This window comes from Phacochoerus africanus, chromosome 6 (assembly GCF_016906955.1).
Source record: "Phacochoerus africanus isolate WHEZ1 chromosome 6, ROS_Pafr_v1, whole genome shotgun sequence".
NCBI lineage: Eukaryota > Metazoa > Chordata > Mammalia > Artiodactyla > Suidae > Phacochoerus > Phacochoerus africanus.
The window spans coordinates 71,160,832-71,183,674 of record NC_062549.1 but is presented as its reverse complement, the minus strand read 5'-3'; the positions used below and the strand labels follow the sequence as shown (position 1 = coordinate 71,183,674).

The 22,843-nt window shown below is 40.1% G+C and overlaps 1 protein-coding gene across 8 annotated transcripts in view; it reads left to right on the top strand.

Annotated features, from left to right (window-relative positions):
* Positions 1-9,778: 9,778 nt before the first annotated feature.
* The window catches only part of YTHDF3 (YTH N6-methyladenosine RNA binding protein F3), a 41,504-nt gene continuing 28,439 nt past the window's right edge, over positions 9,779-22,843 (top strand). The window contains exons 1-5 of one of the 8 annotated variants that reach the window (XM_047783851.1): positions 9,779-9,918; positions 10,507-10,531; positions 12,623-12,675; positions 13,752-13,897; positions 16,134-16,219. In XM_047783851.1, the coding sequence (XP_047639807.1) occupies positions 13,840-13,897; positions 16,134-16,219 (144 nt within the window). In that variant the 5' untranslated portion in view covers positions 9,779-9,918; positions 10,507-10,531; positions 12,623-12,675; positions 13,752-13,839. Of the gene's footprint in view, positions 10,018-10,067; positions 10,327-10,506; positions 10,532-11,909; positions 11,926-12,622; positions 12,676-13,751; positions 13,898-16,133; positions 16,220-18,803; positions 18,959-22,843 lie in introns of those variants that run through there. The other 7 variants (XM_047783850.1, XM_047783849.1, XM_047783854.1 and 4 more) reach the window with 7 other exon arrangements.

The window sequence follows — 22,843 nt, the reverse complement described above, 5'->3', positions numbered from 1 at the left end:
TCCAGTGCTCCCACAATGCCGCCAATCCCATTGCACCAAAGCGGGAAATCCTTAGCATGTTTTAACTTAAGTTCACACAGCTATTAGGTGACTTGGCAAGAATTTGAAGCCAGCTACATATGACTGAAAAATCCATATGTTCTTACCTTTTTTCTTTGTCTATCACAGAATTCTGGACTCATGAACAGTATTGGTCCAAGATTATTTTATTCTTTTCTATTTTATGATTCTTTAATTCTCCAAAATAATTATTATTTTTTTACAAATTAAGACTATGAAACATTCTTAAAAGAGTTTCCTAAGGTATTGTTTGGTTTTCTAGGGCTGCTGTTACCAAGTACCACAATCTGGGTGGCTCAAAACAACAGAATTTTTTTGTCTCACAGTTTCAGAGGCTAAAAGTCCAAAACCAAGGTGTTAGAGGGGCTCAGTTCCCTCTGAAACCCAGGAGAATCCCTCTTTGCCTCTTCCCAGCTCCTGGTGGTTTGCTAGCAATCCTAGCCAGGCCATGGGCTTTAGCCCCAGCACTGCAGTCTCTGCCCTCTTCCTACACGGCCATCTCCCAGGTCTCCCCTTCTAAAGACACCAACTGTATTGAATTAAGGGCCTCCCTACTCCCACCTCATCCTAACTAATTATATCCCTAATGGCCCTATTTCCAAATAAGGTCACATCCTTAGATACTGGGAATTGAGACTTATCTTTGGGGGGGGAACATAATTCAACCTATAATAAGTATGCTCTGAGCACTTTATATAACTGAACTAACACCTGGTCATCAACAGCTCATAAAGTGAGAACAAAAATATTGGTACATATCTGATGTTTTTCTTTTTTTTTTTTTTTTGTCTTTTTGCTATTTCTTTGGGCCGCTCCCGCGGCATGTGGAGGTTCCCAGGCTAGGGGTCGAATCGGAGCTGTAGCCACCGGCCTACGCCAGAGCCACAGCAACGCGGGATCCGAGCCGCGTCTGCAACCTACACCACAGCTCAGAGCAACGCCGGATCATTAACCCACTGAGCAAGGGCAGGGATCGAACCCGCAACCTCATGGTTCCTAGTCGGATTCGTTAACCACTGCGCCACGATGGGAACTCCATCTGATGTTTTTCATCATTAGCCACATACTTTTGGATTTAGTAATGTTCATAAACCTAGGTGTGCAAGCAGTTTATAAAATGCCCCAAATATTTAAAGGTTAGTTAATAAATACTGTTGATATTATATTTTTATGTATGTGTATATAACATATATATGTAATTATGATTTTTTTTCTGGCTGCACCTGTGGCATATGAAAGTTCCCAGGCCAAGGTTCAAATCCCAGCCACAGCTGCAACCTACATCACAGCTGCAGCAATCAGATCCTTAACCCACAGCACCACAGTGGGAACTCCTTGATACAACATATTTGTAAAGCACTTAACAGTTTCATCAAGTGTTCTTGGATGTGATTTCGACACTCAGTCCTCAAAACAACCCTAATATGTTTTCCTCTGTTTTAAAAATTGAGAAATTAGAATTGAGAATACTTGTTCAAGACATGCTTTCGAAAGACGCAGACTTGGGACATGAATCCAGATGTTCTGAGTGAGATTCTGGAGCTGTTGCTGCACATCGTGGTATATTTTACTGTTTAATAATTATGACGATAATGATAACTGCTAATGTTTACTGAATCTACTCTCTGCCAGGGACAGTGCCAAGCACTTCACACAATTACCTCTCATTTAGTTTACCCGAGGACCCTAAGAGGCAAGTACAACACCAGGACACAGGGCCCAGGGAGCAATTAGCCCACAGCCACATGGCCAGCAAATGTAAAAGCCAAGATGCCTGCTCAGGTGGGCCTTTCCAGACCCTGCCCTCTGAACTACCTGTATACGCCTCACTGACCTTGTGAAGCCTTCCTCAACAGTCTCTGTTTGAGTCCTCGTCACCGTAGTTCCTGTTACACCATTACTAATGGGAGAGGGTGTTTTGGCACATTACAAACCAACATATGATTACCCACATTACTTTAAGCCAGTGACTTAAAATTCCCATTGCCGGCTGTCTTGGGTGTCACATGGAGATACACCGCAGGGAGGGGTAAATTACACAAGGCACTGAAACAACCTGGTGCACATCAGCCGTGTAATGGGCACTCGATCAATTGTACTTATGAATGAGATGGATAATGACAGTTCATTGTTTAAAAGTACACTGGGGGTTGGAGGAGGGGACATTTAATCTTTTTATTTATTTTTTAATTATTAAAAAAATGTTTTTTCTTTTTATAGCCATTCCTGCGGCATATGGAAGTTCCCAGGCTAGGGGTCAATCAGAGCTGAAGCTGCCAGCCACAGCCACAGCAATGCCAGGTCTGGGCCGCATCTGCAACCTACACCGCAGCTCGCAGCTCGAAGCAATGCTGGATCCTTAACCCACTGAGTGAGGCCAGGGATTGAATCCTCATAGGTATGAGTTGGGTTCTTAATCCACTGATCCACAGTGGAAACTCTGGGACAATTAATCTTGACAAGTGAGATTGGAGATTTTACTAGAAAAGTAACAGAAGGGCCTTGAATAGAAAAATGTTAACAGGTGGAGGGTATGCTATGGTCTGAACATTTGTGTCCCTGCAGATTCTATGTTGAAATCCTAACCTCCAATGTGGTGGTGTTAGGAAGTATGGGGCCTCGAGGTGATTAGGTCATGAGGGCTGAGTGCTTGTGAATGGCTTAGTGTTCTCATATGAGACCTCACGTAGATCCTTTGCCCGTTGCCATGTGGAGACGGGGGAAGCTGCCAGCTCTGCGCCAAGGAGGGCCCTCACTGTAACTATGCAGGCATTTTGATCTTGGACTTCCAGCCTCCAGAACTGTTGAGAAATAAATTGCTCTTGTGTGCACACTACTAGTCTGTGGTATTTTGTTACGGCAACACAAAGACAGGGCATTCTACACAGAGACTCCTGTGTAGGTAAATGCCTGGGAGAACAGTGCCCCATGTGGAATTAGGAACTGTGACCGCCCGAACTACCATGGCTGCAGGTAGGTCAGGAAGCCACCTGTCTGCAGCTCTCACTCTGTAATTCTCTACTCACCTGGGCAGGCCACTGCCATTCCCATGTATCACCTTGCCTTTCTGCCAATGGAAAGTCACTCCTGCTTTGGTGGGACTAGCTAGCTGGTCACTGCCCTGGCTCCTCTGGCCTCTGGATCGTGAGCCTGCAGTACTGATCCTTTTCTAAGGACTGTCTGAGACAGCAGGCACCCTATCTACCAGGGAGAGGCACTCCCTCCCAATCTGAATTGGCAGAGGCCAATTGCTTACTGCCACACCCAGTGGGGTGAGGGGGCGGAGCTGAAGTCTGGGGTGACCCCCTGGGACAGTATCTGGTCTTGTCCCCTGCACTCTGTGGGGAAGGGAGAAGGTAAGAGTAAAGGGGTGTCTCTGCCAAAGTGTCCAAAGATTCCTAAGGGGGAATCAGCCTCCTTCCTAAGTCAGCCCTTCCAGGAGTCTTGCCCCTTCCCCATCACCTCCTGATACCACCTCCCGGAGTACCTGCTAAGCTCCCACTACCTAGACTTTCTTCACTGTCCCCTAACTGCAATCCAGTCTTCAAGGCCCACTTCCCACACTCTACTGATCTCATTTAACTCTTCTGGCATTTTTTAAGAGAGGTGTGACTGCTACTATTTTAAAATTCTGCTCTTTACCTCAAGATAACCGGACACACACATACACTGTAAGAAATCATCTAGGGAGTTCCCGTTGTGGCGCAGTGGTTAACGAATCCGACTAGGAATCATGAGGTTGCGGGTTCGGTCCCTGCCCATGCTCAGTGGGTTAACGATCCGGCGTTGCCGTGAGCTGTGGTGTAGGTTGCAGACGCGGCTCGGATCCCGCGTTGCTGTGGCTCTGGCATAGGCCAGTGGCTACAGCTCCGATTCCACCCCTGGCCTGGGAACCTCCATATGCTATGGCTGCAGCCCTAGAAAAAAGACAAAAGAGACTGGAAAAAAAAAATCATCTAGAAGATACATTACACTGTTTACCCAGTTTCCCCTGATAGGAACGTCTTTCAGAACCATAGAGCCAGGTCACAACCAGGCTAAGGATGTCCATACAGTCACAGGAGAGCTTTCCATCACCAGGAGGGTCCTTCCGGTCACCTTTTTATAACCATACCTGCTTCTCTTCTGCCCCCATCTCTTCCTTAACCCTGAGGAAACCACTAATCTGTTCTTTCTTTAATTTTGTCATTTCAGGAATGTTGTATAAATAGGATCGCACAGTATGTAAGCTTTTGGGACTGGCTTCTTCCACTCAGCATAAGATTTGAGTTGTTTGGTGTGTGTCCATGGTCCTTTCCCTTTTATTACTGACTAGTATTCCAGGGGTGGCTACAGCACAGAATGTTTAACCAGTCACCCACTGACTATTATGAATAAAGCTGCTACAAAAATATGTGTACAGGTTTTATGTGAACATAAAAGTGCATTAGTTCCTGATTGTGGCTGTAAACAAACTAGCACAAATTTAATTAAAAAACAAACAAACAAAAAAACCCTTCAAATATATTATCTTGTGGGGATCAGAAGTCTGAGTTCCTTCTGGAAGTTCTAGGGGAGAACCTAATCCTTGCCTTTTTTTCCATAGTTGGCTGGTGTTCCTTGGCTCATGGCTGCATTCCAAGTGTTGCTTTTCCAATATCACAAGAGTCTCCTATCAGAACGCCGAGGACTCCTTGTCTGCTTTTTGTTGCAAATAACCAGAAGTTCTTCAGAAACTCTATTACCAAGGAAAATAACAGAACATGAGTGCCTTGGGTAGGTTTTTGACTCAGATCTTTGAGGAAATTTAGGTGTGGTAGTTCTTAGACTGTAGTGTCTCAGAACCACCTGGTGGGCTCAATAAAACACAGCTTTTTGGGACCCGACCCCAGAATTTCTGGTTTTGTAACAATGGGGTGGGGCCCTAGAGAATCTGCATTTCTAACAAATTCCTGGAAGCACTGATGCTCTTCTCTCAGGACTACCCCTTGATGTGCTGTAGGGAGATCTCAGGGCTACTTGAACCTTTCTGTTGACTTTGTCATTGTAAATGTCCCTGTAGTAAACATTAGAATGAATGAAATAGCTGTGCTCCACAGGGAAATGCTGGAAAAAACAAACAAACAAACAGGGGTATGGCAAAAGCATGCAGAAATCAATCTCATCTCCCAATGGCCAAAACCTGGAACAATGTGAGCAACTAAATACATCATGACAGTATTACAGAGTTCCTGTTGTGGCTCAGTGATTAACAAACCTGAACTAGTATCCATGAGGACAGGGGTTCCATCCTTGGCCTTGCGAAGTGGGTTAAGGATACAGCATTGCTGTGAGCTATGGTGTAGGTTGCAGACATGGCTCAGATCCTGCATTGCTGTGGCTGTGGTGTAGGCCAGTAGCTACAACTCCAATTGGGCCCCTAGACTGGGAACCTCCATATGCCGGAGGTGTGGTCCTAAAAAGACAAAAGACAAAAAAAAAAAAATGACAGTACTGGATTATGACCCAAAAAATAAAATCTGAGTCCATCGTGACAAATAAATACGGAACAAAGGGCAAACTTTCCTTGAACATGAATTGCAAATACTCTAGAAGGTGAGCTTTAATTTCCTTCCCCTTGCTTGTCAACTGGAGTTAATGATTTACCTCCCAAAACTAGAGTATGGAAAGTGGAAAATGGTAATTTTGCCATGGAGATACCTGGCAGCCACCACTTTAACCAAATCATGAAGATTAACATGACCAGTGAGAAGTTATATTGATGTCCCTGTGGCCCCTGATATAATGTGAAGAGAAAGGTGCTGTTCCTCCAAATCCAAAAGCCCCACTTAGTCATAAGAAAACATCAGACAAACTCAATTTGAGGTTCACTGGGAAATACATCTGCCTGGTAGTCTTCAAAAAGGGGTCAAGGTCATGAAAAACAAAAACAAAAAAAAAGGACCAAGAAACTGTAACAAACTGGAGGAGACAATGGAGAAAAAAATTATAAATTTGGATAGTCTATAATTAAGAGTACTGTGCCAATGTCAATTTCCTACTTTTGATAACTGCATCAGGGTTATGTAAGATGTGAATTATTAGGGGAAGTTGGGTGGAGGATACATAGGAACTCTCTGTACTATCTTTGTAACACTCCTGTTAATCTACAATTATTTCAAAACAGATCCCCCCCCTTCCCCAGTTTCTGATTTGGTAAATATGACGGGTCCCAAGAATTTGGATTTGTATTAAGTTCCTGGAGAGTCTGTCAGCCCAGAGAAGCACTCTAGAAAATACTGGTCTAGGGAAACCTTAGGGCTACTTGATGTTTTCGGCTTTTCTTATTGTAAATTTCCCTGAAGTAAACCCAAGAAAGAAAAACGTTGTTGACTTTTCTGTTTCAAAGCAAGTTTCATTTTGGAGGTTTGAGAAGGGATATATTCAGTATCCTTCTGATCTGTTAGTCTTACCTTAAGCATATTTAAGGATACCTTTTTTCTAAAAATGCATATATCAATCCTCAAGTTGCATTTTTTATGTTTGGTTCACTTACTATATTACTTAAAGGTAACAAAAAGCCTTACAAGTTTTGTCTTAAATATTGGCCAAAACAGCCAAGATAAGTTTAAATGCTGCTAGGTAAGGAAGTGAATCTGGGTAATTACTATGTGCATGCAATTTAACTATTACTTTTTACTTCTTACTATCCATTGTCACCTTCTTCCTTTCTGATTTTTTACTGAGCACGTGGCAAACCACAGTCTATCTACCAAGTCTCCTTCCACTGGATATTTTCATAAGACTGTTTCCTAGTTACTAGGAGGTGGGCACAAGTGGGAAATACAGTTTCTCCAAAATGTCCCTAAAGAGGAGACATGTGCCTTTATTCACCTTGCTTTCGGTTGGTAGGGATGTGATTGTGTTGGTCGGAAGTTGACAGTCATCTTGGACCACAAATAGAAGTGTTATCAGGATGGTGGTGAAACAGAAGCCCAACACCTGGTGCTGTGACAGGAGTCCAAGCCCTGGACTGATGACCTCCAGACCTCTTTTGTATGAGAAAAAAGCAGACCTCTATGTTAAGTTGCCATTAACTTGGACTTGCTGTCACCTGCAGTTGAACTTTATTTGAATGGACACAAGGAGTGATGCAGGGCTTGTATCATTCATTACGGAGTGGAATTTCACTGAATACAGAAACCCAGGTGGCTGAGGGGTGAAAGAGGGCTGAAATCCAGCCTGCCCTCTCCTTTCCAAGCCTTGAACAGAACTGTGTTCACCAGGAGGCCAAGATGCCTGGAGCCCTGTAACAAGAGGGAAATATTGCCTAGAATCTAGACTCTGTAGCAGCAGGTTCTAAAATGTCACCTGCACACTTTTGGAGGCAGTGGAGATGATGTGAAATAGTTCCCAGATGTACCTTTAAAAATATTTAACATTAGGAGTTCCCATCGTGGCGCAGTGGTTAATGAATCCGACTAGGAACCATGAGGTTGCAGGCTCGGTCCCTGCCCTTGCTCAGTGGGTTAACGATCCGGCGTTGCCGTGAGCTGTGGTATAGGTTGCAGACGCGGCTTGGATCCCGCGTTGCTGTGGCTCTGGCGTAGGCTGGCAGCTGCAGCTCCGGTTAGACCCCTAGCCTGGGAACCTCCATATGCTGTGGGAGCGGTCCAAGAAATGGCAAAAAGACAAAAAAAAAAAATTAATATTAAATGGGTTTACATCTCAAGGTAGTTAGTGCTCCATTCTGCAAGTTCAGATCTCAATGGTAGGAAGGATAACATGGAAGGAGTTTGCTGGGAGGCAGGTATGAAGGAACTAAAACTCACCAGACTGTCATGTCATTAGGTACATGGCTATAGTACAAGCTCTGGAGCCAACCTGCCTGTGTTCAAAACCTGACTGTCAGGAATTGGTTGTGTTGTTTTGGGCACTTTTCTTAACTTCAGTTTTGGTAACAGCACTTAACACAGTATCATGCTCTGAGGATTTTAATGATTTTTACAGTACCTGACATATGATGACTAAATGTAGGCTTCTACTACCATTCTGGAAATTATTCAGCAAAGGAACCAGAAATTGGCTTTGTATGGCCACTTCTGTTGAAAGCTTACACTTTGCCAGAAATTGTACATATATGATCGTACTTTAATCATGAGAAAACTAAGGCTTAAAAAGGTTCAGTGACTTCCCAAAGTTACACAACTACTGCAGCAAATTAGATTGGATTGGATTGGATTCCAGAGCCATGCTTTTTAACTAAGATAATTGAGTACCAAAGACAAGACCTGTAAGATTTCATAAGATTCTTCCTCTATGCCCCCAATCTTTCTACTCATACATGTATTATAGCAGCCAACTCTCAAACTAAAAAGATCTGGGAGTTCCCGTGTGGCATAAAGGGATCAGCATCATCTTGGGAGGGCTGGGACGTAGGTTTGAATCCTGGCCCAGCCCAGTGGGCTAAGGGTCTGGCACTGCCACAGCTGTGGTCAAAACTGTGGCTGAGACCTGATCCCTGGCCTAGGAACTCCATATGTCGCAAGGGGGCCAAAGAGGAAAAAAAAGGTCTGTTCTGAGTGGAAGATGGGCAGACCAAAGAGATCAAGTGCAACAGCTGAAGGGGGGTGGGGGAGTTCTGGGAAACTGCAAAAGCTGTCAGCCTTAGCTAAGACTCAGGCAGAGGCCCTGGGATGTGTGGCAAAATGGGAGAGCCTGGGAAAATGAGCAGGCCTGAAAAAGAAATGCCTCTTGAAACAGTGGACACGATTCACTTTTATTATTCAGTGCTGCTAAAATACTGTTGCATTGTTAAATACAAAATCCTATAACTTAGCAATTTTACACTTTCTGATGTCACTTCAACAAACAGTTCAAAATGTTCCAAATCGGTTCCTTCAGTTTTGCCAGTTGCAGAAAAATAACTTTCCCGTTTCTACTTAAATTTTAAACGTCTCTCCTTTCTAGGACTGAAAAACGGCCTGCAACTTTGCTTACCTTTCCAAAGGTAACTTTATTCTTTCATTAAAGTCAGCATCAGGGGAGGACCAAGTCTGACTTCGAGGTTACCGATGAATTGTCAGTTATCCCCTCTCCTGCTCCTGGAGTATGGAGAGAACGAACACTTGCCGGCGAACCTCCAAGGTGCTTTTAAGTGTCGATGCCCAGGGCTCTAACCCTAGCCACTTTCGCTGCCCAGGTAGGCTAGTGGTCCGCCCGGCAGCTGTCCCTAGGGCGGCTGACTCATTCCGTCGCCCACGCGGCTTTGGGAGGCCTCGGGAGGCTGCGGTGCAGGCCCGGCCACTTATGCTCGCTCACCTGGGCGGCTGCGCCTGAGGCTGCAGCGTTTTGAGCGGCCAAGGTTGACTCCGCCGCCGTCTCGACAGCCCAGGCCCACGTCCTACTTCAAATGGACGGACTCCGGAGCGTGCCCGGGTGCCCGAGGCCGCCGGTCGACGGGGCGCCTGCAGCCTGCGAGCCGTGCAGAAGAAAGGTCCGGCAGAACCCCTGGAGGTGGGCGCTCTCCACTGCCCAGACGCACTCCCTCCGCGGCGCTTGCACACAAGCGCGCGGGGCCGGCGCCAATGACGTGGAGATGTGGAGGCGGAGCCAAGGTTGGTGGCGGGAGGGTGGGGGAGGAAGAGCGAGGTGAGCGCGGACGTCAGAGTGGAGAGCGGAAGGTCAGGGAGGCTCGGAGCGGAAGTGAGACTAGGGAGCCTGTCCGCCATTGTGGACCCGAGAAGCGGAGAGCGAGGGGGGAAGAGGAGCGTGCAGGCGGAAGAGACGGGCCCCTTCCACCGACTCCCGAGCGTGAGGCCCTCTTTCTGGCTTCTCAGCGAGCGCCAGCGGCGGCGGCGGCTGGAAGGGTCACTCGGCCGAGGGCGGCAGCCAACTGCTGTGAGTGCACGGGGAGAGGCCCAGGCGGCGGCGGCGGCGGCGGTAGCAGCAGCAGCTCTCGGGTTGCGGTGAAGAATGTCAGCCACTAGCGTGGATCAGGTGAGGGAGCAGAGGCCGCAGGCTCGGCGAAGGCCCGAGCCCCGGAGCTCCACCCTCGCGTGGGGCTTCGGCTCCTCCCCGTCGCCGCCGCTGCCGGCCCCTAACGGTGCCCGGGCGCAAGTTGCTGCGGTCCCGCCGCCCGGGCCGGGGCGTGCGCCCTGGCCCCGGAGCCTGCGGCCCAGGCGGGCGGCCGCGGGGCCGCGCTGGGTGGGGGCAGAACCGCTCTCCGGGGCCTTAGGACGCGTCCTGAGGGCGGCAGACGCGGGGCTGAGACCAGGCGAGCTCTGGGAGACGGATTCCGAGAGGCGGGTAGGAGGTTTAACGACCGGGATGGTTGGGAAATGGGTGGCTATGGAGGATGTGGTGGGTTTTACTCCTACGCGGATTGTTTAAAATAACTGACTCTGATAACGTCTTTGATTAACACATTTTCCCTCTCTTCCTCCCCCCCCCCCTTCTCATTACCACACCTTTCATCTTGCTACACAGAGACCTAAAGGGCAAGGAAATAAAGGTGAGTTCAGATATATTTTATCTTATTTCTCATCGTTGGTTTAATGGTACTTTTAAACTACGTGAAGGGCTTTTTGTTTGTTTTTGCTCCTTCCCCTCCTCCTCCCCAACGTAGGCTAAGGCAGCCAAATGCTCTCCGAAAGTTTGGTAGTTCCTTTCTTGGAAGCCACTTTTATAGAAACCAGAGTGATACCAGAAACAGTTTTATTAGTTGTATTTCACTTAAGAAGGTATTGTTATGCATGTAGTGGTATTTCTTCAGTTTTACAGTTTGTATTATGTAACTTCTGCCAAAATTCTGCAAATGTTTGTAGATCAGTGGACATTTTCTTCAACACATCTGGGTTACACTGTAACATGCAACCCGCATACTAGTCTATGTGGCATTAGTGAAAAATTGTACTGTTAATCGCTGGTTCTATTGAAGTCAGTCACATTGAGGTAGTAACCAGTTAGAGATCATAATTGAAGAGGCATGTTATCTTGCTCTGTAGACCTGCAAGGTTTGACCAGTCAATATGGTATTTTAGAAAGGACTGGGAAGGAAATAATTTGTGAGGTCCCTGCCAGGATTCTATGATTTACTCTTTATTTAGAAGACAAGTACTATTGAAAGTCAAGCATTTTTTAAAAAAAATGAGTATTTTGTACTTATTAGTATGGAACAATACAGTCAGCTGACTGGAACTGACATTAATCATGTGACATTAGTAAGTATAGAACAGTAACTGTTTTCTTGGAACAGTGCCAATTAACGAACATTACAGTGAATTATATATTGATTACATTTTGTATTAGGGCTAGAAATTAGACTAAATAGGATTATGCTTCCTGTTTTTTATTTCTGTAGCACAATATTATCTACAAAATGGGACTTACAGTAGTCTTTTAGATAAAGTTCAATGTCTTTATTGGTGTTCTTTATATTCTTAGGGGTTTTATTAGTTTTTGCAAGTTTGAAAGGAATGAGTTCTGTATACACAGCTCAGTTAATTTTCTTTGAGTTGTACAATCTTGAGAATTTTTACATGCTAGATAGATGGCACTGTATTAGGTAAATTCATTGCTTTGGTTAAAGATGTATGTGGACATAGAAACTTTAACTTTTAGGGTTTAATTTTAATTTTAGAATTATTTCCTGTGTTAGCATAAATTTCAATTTGATATTGTTGATTTATTTTAAGAGAGTTTGTAAAAGTTTATTTGTAAATTTAAAAAGAATGACCCATTAGTTTCTTTTTTGCTAGTCTGCCCAGTAGGAAGTGTATAGATGGACATACGTAAAATCTGTGGTCATTATTGCCTAGCATAAATTATTTTATCCTAGATCTGTGGGGAGGTGGCACTTTGCAAGGCTATTTGAAATGCTAAGTGTTTTGTGTTACCTGCTTTAAGGTAAGTATGCAAGTTCTATGAAGTACTTGTTTGACAAAATAAAAACGTCTATTGTAAGGCATTGCTATATTATTATAAGATTGATATATGATAGTCATTTCAGTAGGTATGTCCTCATGACATTTTTGATAAAGATGTAAATTTTCTATGCATGATAATGTCGCATATTGACTATGAATATTTTTTGGCTATTAAAGTTTTTTAATCCATCAGTACCACCTCTGTTAGATGTATTCAGACAAAGTATTTATTTGGATAATCGTTTTTTCCAAGAAATTCTCTTTACTCCCATACTATTCAGTTCATAATTTCATCCTTGAATAGAAGGATGGACTAGGATCCCTGCGAGACCTGTGTTCTATAGCTACTGACTTCCCAAGTGAGCTTGAACACTTTGTACCTTTAGGTCAGAATTTCCCCTCTCTTTATAAAGTAAAAGTAATCATTCTGGCCATAAATCCTGTTTTCTGTTCTGTGAATTTTGTAATTAACAGTAGTCCACTGCTCTACTAGCCATTATATTTGCTGCCTCTCTTCATCTGTTAAGATGTGGGAGGACTGTTGCCTAAGACCTGGCAGGAGGTAAAAACTCTCCTGGCCTAAAAATATAGGTAATCATTTAAGTTGCTTTAAATTGGTGGATAGTGCAAGTTCACAAATATGCATATGCATTACTTGTATTTTTATGCCTCTGCAGGGAGAATACAAGGAGAAGGCAGCACCTCCAGTGAACTGATAACAAGTAGCTATGTGTGTGTTTAGAAAAAACTACCCTACCTTAGCTGACTTGGTTTTCAAGCTAGTAAAATTATTTTATAATTATTCTGTTTACTCTTATGAAGCAGAAAGCAAAGCTATATTTCTTGAACTACAGCCCTAGTATTCTAAGAATATGAGTATTAAACTTGAATTCAGAACTAATCAGACTTAGGGAAAATATGTGTCCCTCTGGAGTTATCAAAGTTTTGAAAGCATAATCCTTTTCAATATGATTTCTGGGACTCTGTTTCTCTTCTCAATAGTCTTCACTTGACAGCCTTAGCCTAACACCACATTTCAGTGTTTTTGATTTTCTACTGACTGTTTTTCTGTATATCGTTAAATGCACTACAGAAGCTTAATTTTAAGAGGAATTCTGTATCATTCTCTTTTTGAGACAAAAAAATGATTTTGTATATAAACAATACTTCTAGGTTTGCTAGTTTATAGGTTTGGATTCTTTTTAATAACATTGTCCCTATGTTAAATATTAGACTTTTTATAATTCTTGGCCAGGATAGTACTATAGGATGGTATAGAAATTTAAGGATAATTTTGTACCTATTGGCCTATAATTGAAAACTGACTTTACATCGCTTTTATTTATTAACAATAAATGATTTTTGCTTGCTGGGGTAAAAGTGTACCATTCCTTGCCCTGCAGTCACCACAGATAAAAGTGGCAGATCCCACACTCCTAGTAGCCTCAGGCATTGCTACCTGCTTCCTCCTATCCCTTAAGTTAATAAATAGGCAAATATATGGAAAGGAATTTATGTTTTCCCTCTTCTCCTCCCCGCCCCTCCCAACCGAGGGACACATTCAGTGTTTGGTACTGCAGTTTAAAAGAATTAGGCTGAAATTGGCTATCTTTTAGTGTTTCAGAAGAGTGGAAAATGCCTTGTATTTTGGCAATATCTTTTGTATCCTCTCCCTACCCTACCCCCACCCCACCTCTGGAAATGATTGCAAAGCACTTTACTGTTATTGTAGGCTTCATTTTATTAATCCTCAAAACATTCCTATAAGGAGATAGAGGGTATATGGTATTGTCGCTGTTTTTGTAGGTGGGAAAACATGATGCACAGATCTGTTGACTTTCCTAACTTGATGTAGTCAGGACCAGAGCAAAGAATCACCTGGCTCCTAAGGCCCATGTTCTATCTTGATTTGACTCTGCTTCATAGAGCAGAGGAAACAGGCGAAGAATCATGTAAGTCATCTGTTCTTTTTTCCCTGAAGAACTTGTACAGACTATGGAACTGGCTTGGATTTCATTACTATTTAATGGCTTTCAGTGTCCAAGACATTAGATTAAGTAATGTTCAAAACCTAAAGTCTTTAAGACAGTTGAATTTTTTTAAGAAAGGTATGCTTCTGAAACTCTAGGGCTAGCTTCTTATTCAGATTCTAATTTGATGCAAATTGCTTGTCAGTACATGTGAAATGCTTCAAAACAAAACATTTTTTCCTTAGATTGACATAGTCCTAGAATAATCTTTTAGGACTTCTTAGACATTTTAATGCATTATTTATAAATGACCACAGACTGTATTTACTTAGTGTACGAGAATATTTTCTTAGTCTCAGCCTCTTAAAAGAGAAAGGATAGAACAGAGGAAATGAGTAAGAATAGCACTGTGGTATATACTTAGATAAATTTTAAATAGGTACTTTTTTACTGCTTTAGCAGTATGGACTAAATTTCTAAGAATCTAATGAATAAAAAATAGTTGTAATTTGGAAATAAGTAATGTTTCAGACACTGACAAATATACATACTAGTGACAAATATGTACCGGACTAGTAGCATAGTGAAGAATTTTTTCAGGAGGTAATAGACCAGGCATAACTCTTTGATAAAGGAATAGTAAAGGAGAACAGATAAGTTAGAATCTCTTGGGCTGAAGTGATTAGGGCAACAGAAATAACCTAAGGTACCCTCCACTTTAATTTTGTTTCTAGTGGCTGTTACATATTTAAATTCTGGGAAGCACATTTAGCTCAACCCTGAGTCCTTATCAATACACGCAGTGGAGCCAGGATGACGGTGACCTTCAGGTTTCTCTTGTCTTTGAGGGCCAGTGTAGAATCATGAGAGGTCTTTGAAGGCTTCATGGAAGTAGTATATTTTTTTGAGTGATCATTGCTTTTTAGTAGGTGGCAAAGAACTAAGGGGTTTTATCTGTCTGCTCCTATGCCTCTGTCAACTTATATTTACGTCTCTAATCTTGTTGGGATAATTAGGGAAAATAAAGATATTATGATATGGAAGAACACACAACTTAAATCCATTGCTCCTAACCTTAATTTATAACATTTTGTATTTAAATGTTATATTTAAAAGTAAACTGTATTTTTAAGCAATAAATCTTCAGGTATTGAGGGATTTTTGTTTGTAAGAGATTAGTCAGTCATAAGCTTCTGTTTATGTGGTTCTAAAATAATTCTTAGTCCTTGTTTGGATCTTGTAAAATTTTATGTAGTAATAGTATCCAAGATTATTAAATACTGTCATTGAATACTCAGATGAGATGAGGTAATAGATGAGGTACTATTAATAACCTTGAACAGAGAAGTAGTCAGAGTTAGAGAGGCTAAATGACCAATAAGAGATCATCCAGCTTCTCCATGTTGGACTTGGGATTCAAACCCAGGACCTTCTTTCCTCCAGTCTGTCTGCTCAAAAGCCCTCTAAGACAGTTGTCCAGAGTAACTTTACACAGAGCATTTATAGAAATGATCTCTAAATAAATATGGTATTATAAATTATTCCGACTAGTTTTCTCATGTGTTGGGAGAGTAATCATGGCTATCTTTAGTATCTTAGTTTTATTTATACTTTCATGTGAAAGTCTTCACTGTTTTGTTTAGAATTAAGGCCCTTTTTATTTAGATTTTTATAATTGTATTTATTTTGATATTGCTTCGGGTGAATTGTAGCCACTTTCTTTAACTGGAGACATTTAGTATATTATTGTAACTGTAGTTACGAGACGAAGTTACTTATTTACCTTTATTGGACTAAGTAGTACAGTGGCTTAACAAAGGTAGAGAACAGTCGGAAATCTTATCAACAGCACTACTTGAACTGGTTGTTTTAGAATCAAATAAAGCATTAGCAAGCCCTTCCAACATTTTAATTTAACTGTTTGCTTACTACCTGTTGCAATTGGTGTGTTTACATCATGTTTTTAATAATGAGAGGTATATATGTAGTTTGTATTTGTGTAGCCTTGGGAGTACATATGGTTGTAAGATATGTAACTTGGTGGCACATAACTATTTGTATCCAAAATAAAATTAATTAAGATTAAAATTAAGGGGAGTTTTAAATGAAAAGAACAAAAAGGATAACTTTTTCTGAGTTGATTTGAAAAATATTGAAAATGTTAGATTATTTACGAGTTTCATAATTACAGTATATCTAATACAAACATATTTTTTAGTTTCAGTACAAAACGGTTCGATTCATCAAAAAGATGCTGTAAATGATGATGATTTTGAGCCATACTTAAGTAGCCAGACAAATCAGGTAAGTCTGACAGTCCAATATTTAGGAAATTAAACTTATATTAGTATTGATTTTTTTTTAAATAAGTGTTTTAATTGAGTGAGACTAACAATAACATGAATCTTTCCAGTGTGCCTGCATAATAGTGAATAGCAGTTGCGGGTTTACGGCACAGCAGAGGTTTTTGGGATTGTAGATTGCTGAAGCTAGATTATGAAATATAAAAATTTGAAGGTGAAATTTATTTTTATATATTACAGTTAGAATTTTTTATTATATATATAAATTTTTTTTTTTTTTACTGGCCCTGCCGGTGGCCTACAGAAGTTCCTGGGCCAGGTTGAACCCCCACCAGAGCAGTATGTCCCTGCTGCTGCAGTGGCAGTGCCAGATCCTTAACTCACTGAGCCACAAGAGAACTCCAGAATTTTCTTCTTTGAATGTTGAAAGAATGTAATCTTTTAACGCTGCTGCCATATCTTTATAGTCAAAGCAAATTTCAAGGTTTTATTAGCTAGAAATTTGTGGGAGAGGACTAGTTTGTGCCTGAAATTTGAGGTTAGTAAAATTAGAGTGTTAATATAACCTGGTAACAATAGCGGAAAGACATTATAATAAGCACACTTGCTTATATATTGTAGGCATGAAGAATTTCATCAAATCAAATAACTGATGGCTTTTGAGGTTCTTACTGGAGTTTTTCACAAGTCTTGTGAATTTGTATATAGGGATAATTTAGGTTTAAACTTTGGCCCGAAAAAACGGTATTCTTTAGTCTCAATGCCATTCTTACATCTATTCTGTTAATAAAAATATTACTAGAAATTAAAAAATATTAATTAAAAATTTTTTAAAATGTTACTACTAAAAAGTAATAAATTATTTTAAAATTTACTGCTAGAATTAAAAAATAAACTTTCATTATTACCCAGTTTCTTTAGGGAGAACGTTCTGGAATGAAACTGGTTTTGTTGTTTTGGTTATAAAAAGACATAAAAGATGTGTCTTGAAATCTTACCCTCTAGATTTTTTTTTTAACTTTTATAAAAAAACAAGGAACCAAATATTACTGCAAAACTTTGCAATTGCAGAGAACATTTGAATGAAAGTAGATCCTAGTTTGTGGAATGTATGATTATTTTAGGACTTCAGAGAGCCATGGTTATGTTCAACCTGATCTACAGTTATTTCTTTTTAACCATCCCCTTCTATCTGTTTGGTGATCTATATCCCTGGGTGTACTTTGGGAGGGAGTAAATAAATGAGAAAGAATAAAAATGGGTGATAAAATCTGTGAAAGTTTGGCTGCTTTTTTAAAAGTGAGAGTTCATTTCATTTTTGTGTAATCTAACTTTATCATCTCAGTAACAAATTTACTTTCCACCTAAAGTTATGAAAGAATGTATCATTGGAAAATAGGGGAAGATTATTTATTGTGAAATGTAGTGCAAGTTTTGAAAGAAACAGTTTTCCTATTCTCTTTGAGCCCATAGAGTAATCTCAGCTAACATCTGTTATGGCAGCATTTCCAACTTTTTTGAGAACTTCTGATATAATGAGGTATAATAAATGTCCTCCTAAAAAAAACTCTGTGGTCAGATATAAGTTTGGGAAATTTATTTAGTCTAAATAATTGAAGTGTGTTTTGCTACTTGATTTTATACTTTATGTATTAAAATGTAAAATGAATTTCTAAGACAAGGGTGTAGCATGACTATCTTCTGACTTAATTGTTCGGACTCTGTTTTCAGGAAATTTTAATGGATTATAAATTCTTGAGAATTGCTACCTGTAAGAATCTTCTTGTTTTACTTGGTAACAGATATTTTATAATTTATTTGTCACAGGGGCTTAGAAGATTGGTTTTTTGGCATTCCTCAGAGATGCTTCAGGTCTGCCAGGGGAGAACTGGGGAGGGGACCCTGGATCCCACTTGTGCAGCAACCAGAGCTGTGCTTTGCTTTTTTATGCGTTTTATATGTTGGAATTCTGCATAAGATTTCACTTAAAGTGTTGGAAAATCATTATTTTTTAAGACTGTAAGGGCATTTACCTTAGTGAACCCAACTTTTGAATTGTATCATAAAAATTTCCCTATGTTGGGGTTAAAACATCTATTAAAGGTTCGTTTTAATGTGATGTTTAAATGGAAGGTTTTATGTTTTATATTACTTTAATTGTTTAACTGGGTGACGTTTGAATCCGTGTATACATGTGCTATTTAAAGAGAAGCCTTAAAGTTTCTTACCGGCAAGGCTGTGTTTTACCTCAGTCTCCTTGCCAGTACTAACAAATAGTTTTTCAGCAATTAACTTTTTATAATACTGAAAATAATTATCTGTAACCAGGATACGTATTTACCTTTTAAAAGAGTACTAACACTATAGAATATTAAAAACTAGATTTATTGGAGAACAGAACTGAAAAATTATCTGAAATCTTAAAGGTAAGTTGTTTAAGAATTTAAATTTATTGTAATTATCTAGCTAAAACAATTTTGTTAAAAACTGACCTTTTTTTTTTTTTTTTTTGGCTTTAGGACCACACCCACAGTGTATGGAGGTTCCCAGGCTAGGTGTCAAATCAGAGCTGTAGCTGCCAGTCTACACCACACCCACTCTAAACTCCTTAACCCACTGAGCAAGGCCAGCAATCAAACCTTCATCCTTATTGATGGTAGTCAGATTCTTGTTTCCCCTGAGCCATGAACTCCCTACAAATTGACCTTTTAAAGCAGATTGGTGAAAACTGGATTTATTGGTGAGATATCTCAAGTAATTATTTGCAGAGTTAAAGTTATGCAGGTCATTGTAGCTTCTTGTACTGACGTAGCTGAAATAATTGTTTAATTAAAAAATTTTCAGCTAAGTACATAGTATGTCTTTAAAATTAAATGCTGTCATCTATCTTAGTATTATAAATAATAAAAATAACTTTTTAGTCTGGAAAGGTTTTTAATATTTGGTTTGTATACCAGGATCAAACCCAGGGATTTTTTTGGTGGGGGGCGTCTTTTGTCCTTTTTTAGGGCCATGCCTGCGGCATATGGAGGTTCCCAGGCCAGGGGTCTAATCCGAGCTACAGCTGCTGGCCTACACCACAGCCACAGCAATGCCAGATCTGAGCTGTGTCTGCGACCTACACCACAGCTCACGGCAACGCCGGATCCTTAATCCATTGAGTGAGGCCAGGGATTGAACCCTCAACCTCATGGTTCCTAGTCAGATTCGTCTGCTGCTGTGCCACAACAGGAACTCCGGGAATAATTTTCAGAGTAATTTTAAAAGTAAATCTTTGTCCTTCAGGTCTTAAAATTAGTTCTCTGTAGTACCTTGGGATGAACTCATGATTAAATTGATTGAAAAATTAATTTGAAGACTAAATCGGAAAAATGAAGTTTGAATTTGTCTTTTTGTGCATATGGGGAAATAAATTCCTAGCCATGTTTAGGGGACTTTGTCTTTTTGTGCATATGGGGAAATAAATTTCTAGCCATGTTTATCAGAGAAGAGGTTTAGAGAACTAAGAAAGTAGAATACTATTTTGATTTTTGTTATTTTCTGTCCCTGTTATTACTGCCCTTAGGTAAGATTTTCATTATATCTGCCCGTTGGAATCAGTTTATAACTGGTATTTGTTATTTTGTCACTCAGCATTGGGTAGGTCATCTTAAAGTCCATGTGTGTTGCGATTTGTTACAGACTTACCAAAGCTTCACAACAGTAGATACATTTCTATATGATTGCCCTTAAGATGGCCCCATTTCTCCCTGCCTCATCTGGCCAACTTTATCCATCTAATTTATTCAGGGAAATCGGACCTACTATTTTCTGAGTATTTTCTTTCATGACCTCCAGCTTTCCATTTATATGTATGACCCCCCCCCCCCCACAGACTCCCAGGTCTGTCACTTCATGAAGTCTTCTGATTTTCCTAGTGACTTGCTTCCTTCTCTTTGTACTCAGGTTTTGCATTTTGCTTTGCTCATACTTCTGTAACAGTACTTATCAATTTGTAGGATAAATATGTCTTTCCCACTATACCTGTGAAGTGCTCCAGGTCAGAGATCACATTCTTCATCTTTTTGTCTCTAGTTACTACCACTGTAGGTAGTAGGCACTCAGTAGGTATTTATTGAATAAATAGGTAAGGTTAACTGCTAGAATTAGGGAATGAAGAGGTATGGTTGATGAAATGGAGTGTAATGTGTAATTTTTTTTCTTATGACATACATGATTAAATACATATCTGTTATACTTCTTGAAAAGTATAGTATTTTTAAGAGAAAGAAAGTTTACAGAAAAATTTAAAAAAGTGTACTAAACTTCACTTTTTGTTGTTAATCCAGAAGTCAGTTCTGGACTTTGAAGTACCTCAGGTTCTTGATGGAAATCAGTATCTTCTGTGCAGGAGTGCTCTTATTGGTGCATAATGCCTTAACTTTTCTGTTGAACTTTTAAGACGTTGTATAGTGTTCTTTCTTGGAAGTTTGGATGTGCAGGTTTGATCCCTGTCCTTGCTCAGTGGGTTGAGGATCAAAGATCTGGTGTTGCCATGAGTTGTGGTGTAGGTAGCAGACATGGCTCGGATCTGGCATTGCTGTGGCTGTGGTGTAGGCCAATGGTTACAGCTTCGATTCAACCCCTGGCCTGGGAACCTCCATATGCCTCGGATTTGGCCCTAAAAAGACTAGGGGAATAAAAAGGGTATTAAGTTAACTATAACTGAAAGACTGTTAAGCGGTAGAGTTGTCTTAAAATGCCCTTAGGTCAGAACAGTTAATCGTGAATTTTTTTCTTAACCGTTGTTCAAGTTTTCTTTGAGATAATAGAAAAACAATTGACCTACATCACAAAGGCAAGAAATAATTATAAAGGAATTTGTAATTCTAAGGAAGAATTTTTAGTCTTTTCTATAATTTAGTTTTCAAATTTAAAAAGACTTATATAGCACTTTGCAACTAACACAGATTTTTAAAAATCTGTGATTGATTAGAGCAGCAGGTATCCCATTTCACCAACAAAGAAGGTTAGAGAAATTAAATGATCAGTTAGATAAATTAAATGATCTAATGATCACTGGCATAGAAAGTAGAAGAGTACATTATTGAGTCCATATCCTTGACTGCTACAGTTACTACATCATATCATGACGACTCTTAAGATCTGAACTAGGTTTGAATGAAATCATATGGTGTGCTTGGTGATTAATTTACATTTTAAATTTACATTTTCAAGAGGCAAGTTAAATCGTATTAATAAATATAACTTGCTGATTGAATATTTAAAGTGTCCTAGGTGCTTTATCTTTATTTTAATATTTGAGAAAATTCAGAGTTAAAGTAACTTAATAATGGGTTCACATACTGATAAGTACTGGGCTAGGATTAGAATTTAGATATCTTATGCCTCCATTTCCGCCTTATATTCATTAAATGGTCTCTTTCCAGGTTGTGTTTCTAACTTTATGTTCTGGGTAAAAAGTTTGTGGATCTCTTCTTATAAATATGTTTAATCTTATCCACTGGTTATTATATTGATATTTATATGTACATATTGTTATTTTCCTTTACAATCCTTTGAGTAAGAGGGAGATACCAAACATTTCACATCAGTTTAAAGTTCATCTGTCTTTGAACAACAGAATAAAACCTCACTATTACTGCCCAATTTCGGAACTGTGAATAAACTATTTTAAAGTGATTATTTGGACATAAACTATTAAATTGATTATGTCTCATTGTACAAGGTTTGAAGTAAAAGGTGAAAGGAAGTTTTGGGGGTTTTTTGTTTTGTTTTGTTTGTCTTTTTATGACCGCACCAGTAGCATATGGAGGTTTCCAGGCTAGGAGTCCAGTTGGAGCCATAGCTGCCAGCCTATACCACAGCCATAGCAACATGGGATCTGAGCTGCATCTGGGACCTACACTACAACTCACAGCAATGCCTGATCCTTAACCCACTGAGTGAGGCCAGGGATTGAACCTGAAACCTCCTGGTTCCTAGTTGGCTTTGTTTCTGCTGTGCCACAACAGAAGCTCTGTTTTTGTTTTTGTTTTTTTTTTTGAAAGGAAGTTTTGAGATATGATTTTCCATCATTAGTAGGTGGAAATTTTGTTCCCATTCATTACCCAAAGTATATTCCTTTAATTGATATTCAATTTAGCTAGCAAACAAAATTTTATCTTATATTAAGCAAAATGTATTTTAAACTATTTCCAGTGATAAAGCTTTGCTGATTCGGGAGTTCTAGTCCTGGCTCAGCTGTTAATGAATCTGACTAGGAACCAGGAGGACTCGAATTCTATCCCTGGTCTCACTCGGATTCTATCTAAGGATCCAGCGTTGCCATGAGCTGAAGTGTAGGTCGCTTACGCAGCTCAGATCCCATGTTGCTGTGGCTGTGGTGTAGGCCAGAAGCTGTAGCTCTGATTAGACCCCTGGCCTGGGAACCTCCATATGCCGCAGGTGCGGCCCTAAAAAAGACCAAAAATAAAATAAGACAGTTGGGATTAATGGAGCACATTTTAAAGTAATTTAAAGTAATTTAAACTCATTATTTTGACAAAAATCACTAATTTAGGGTTGAAGTAGTAAAAATCATGATTTTAAAAAATAATTGAAAAGATATCTAATAAAAGCCCCA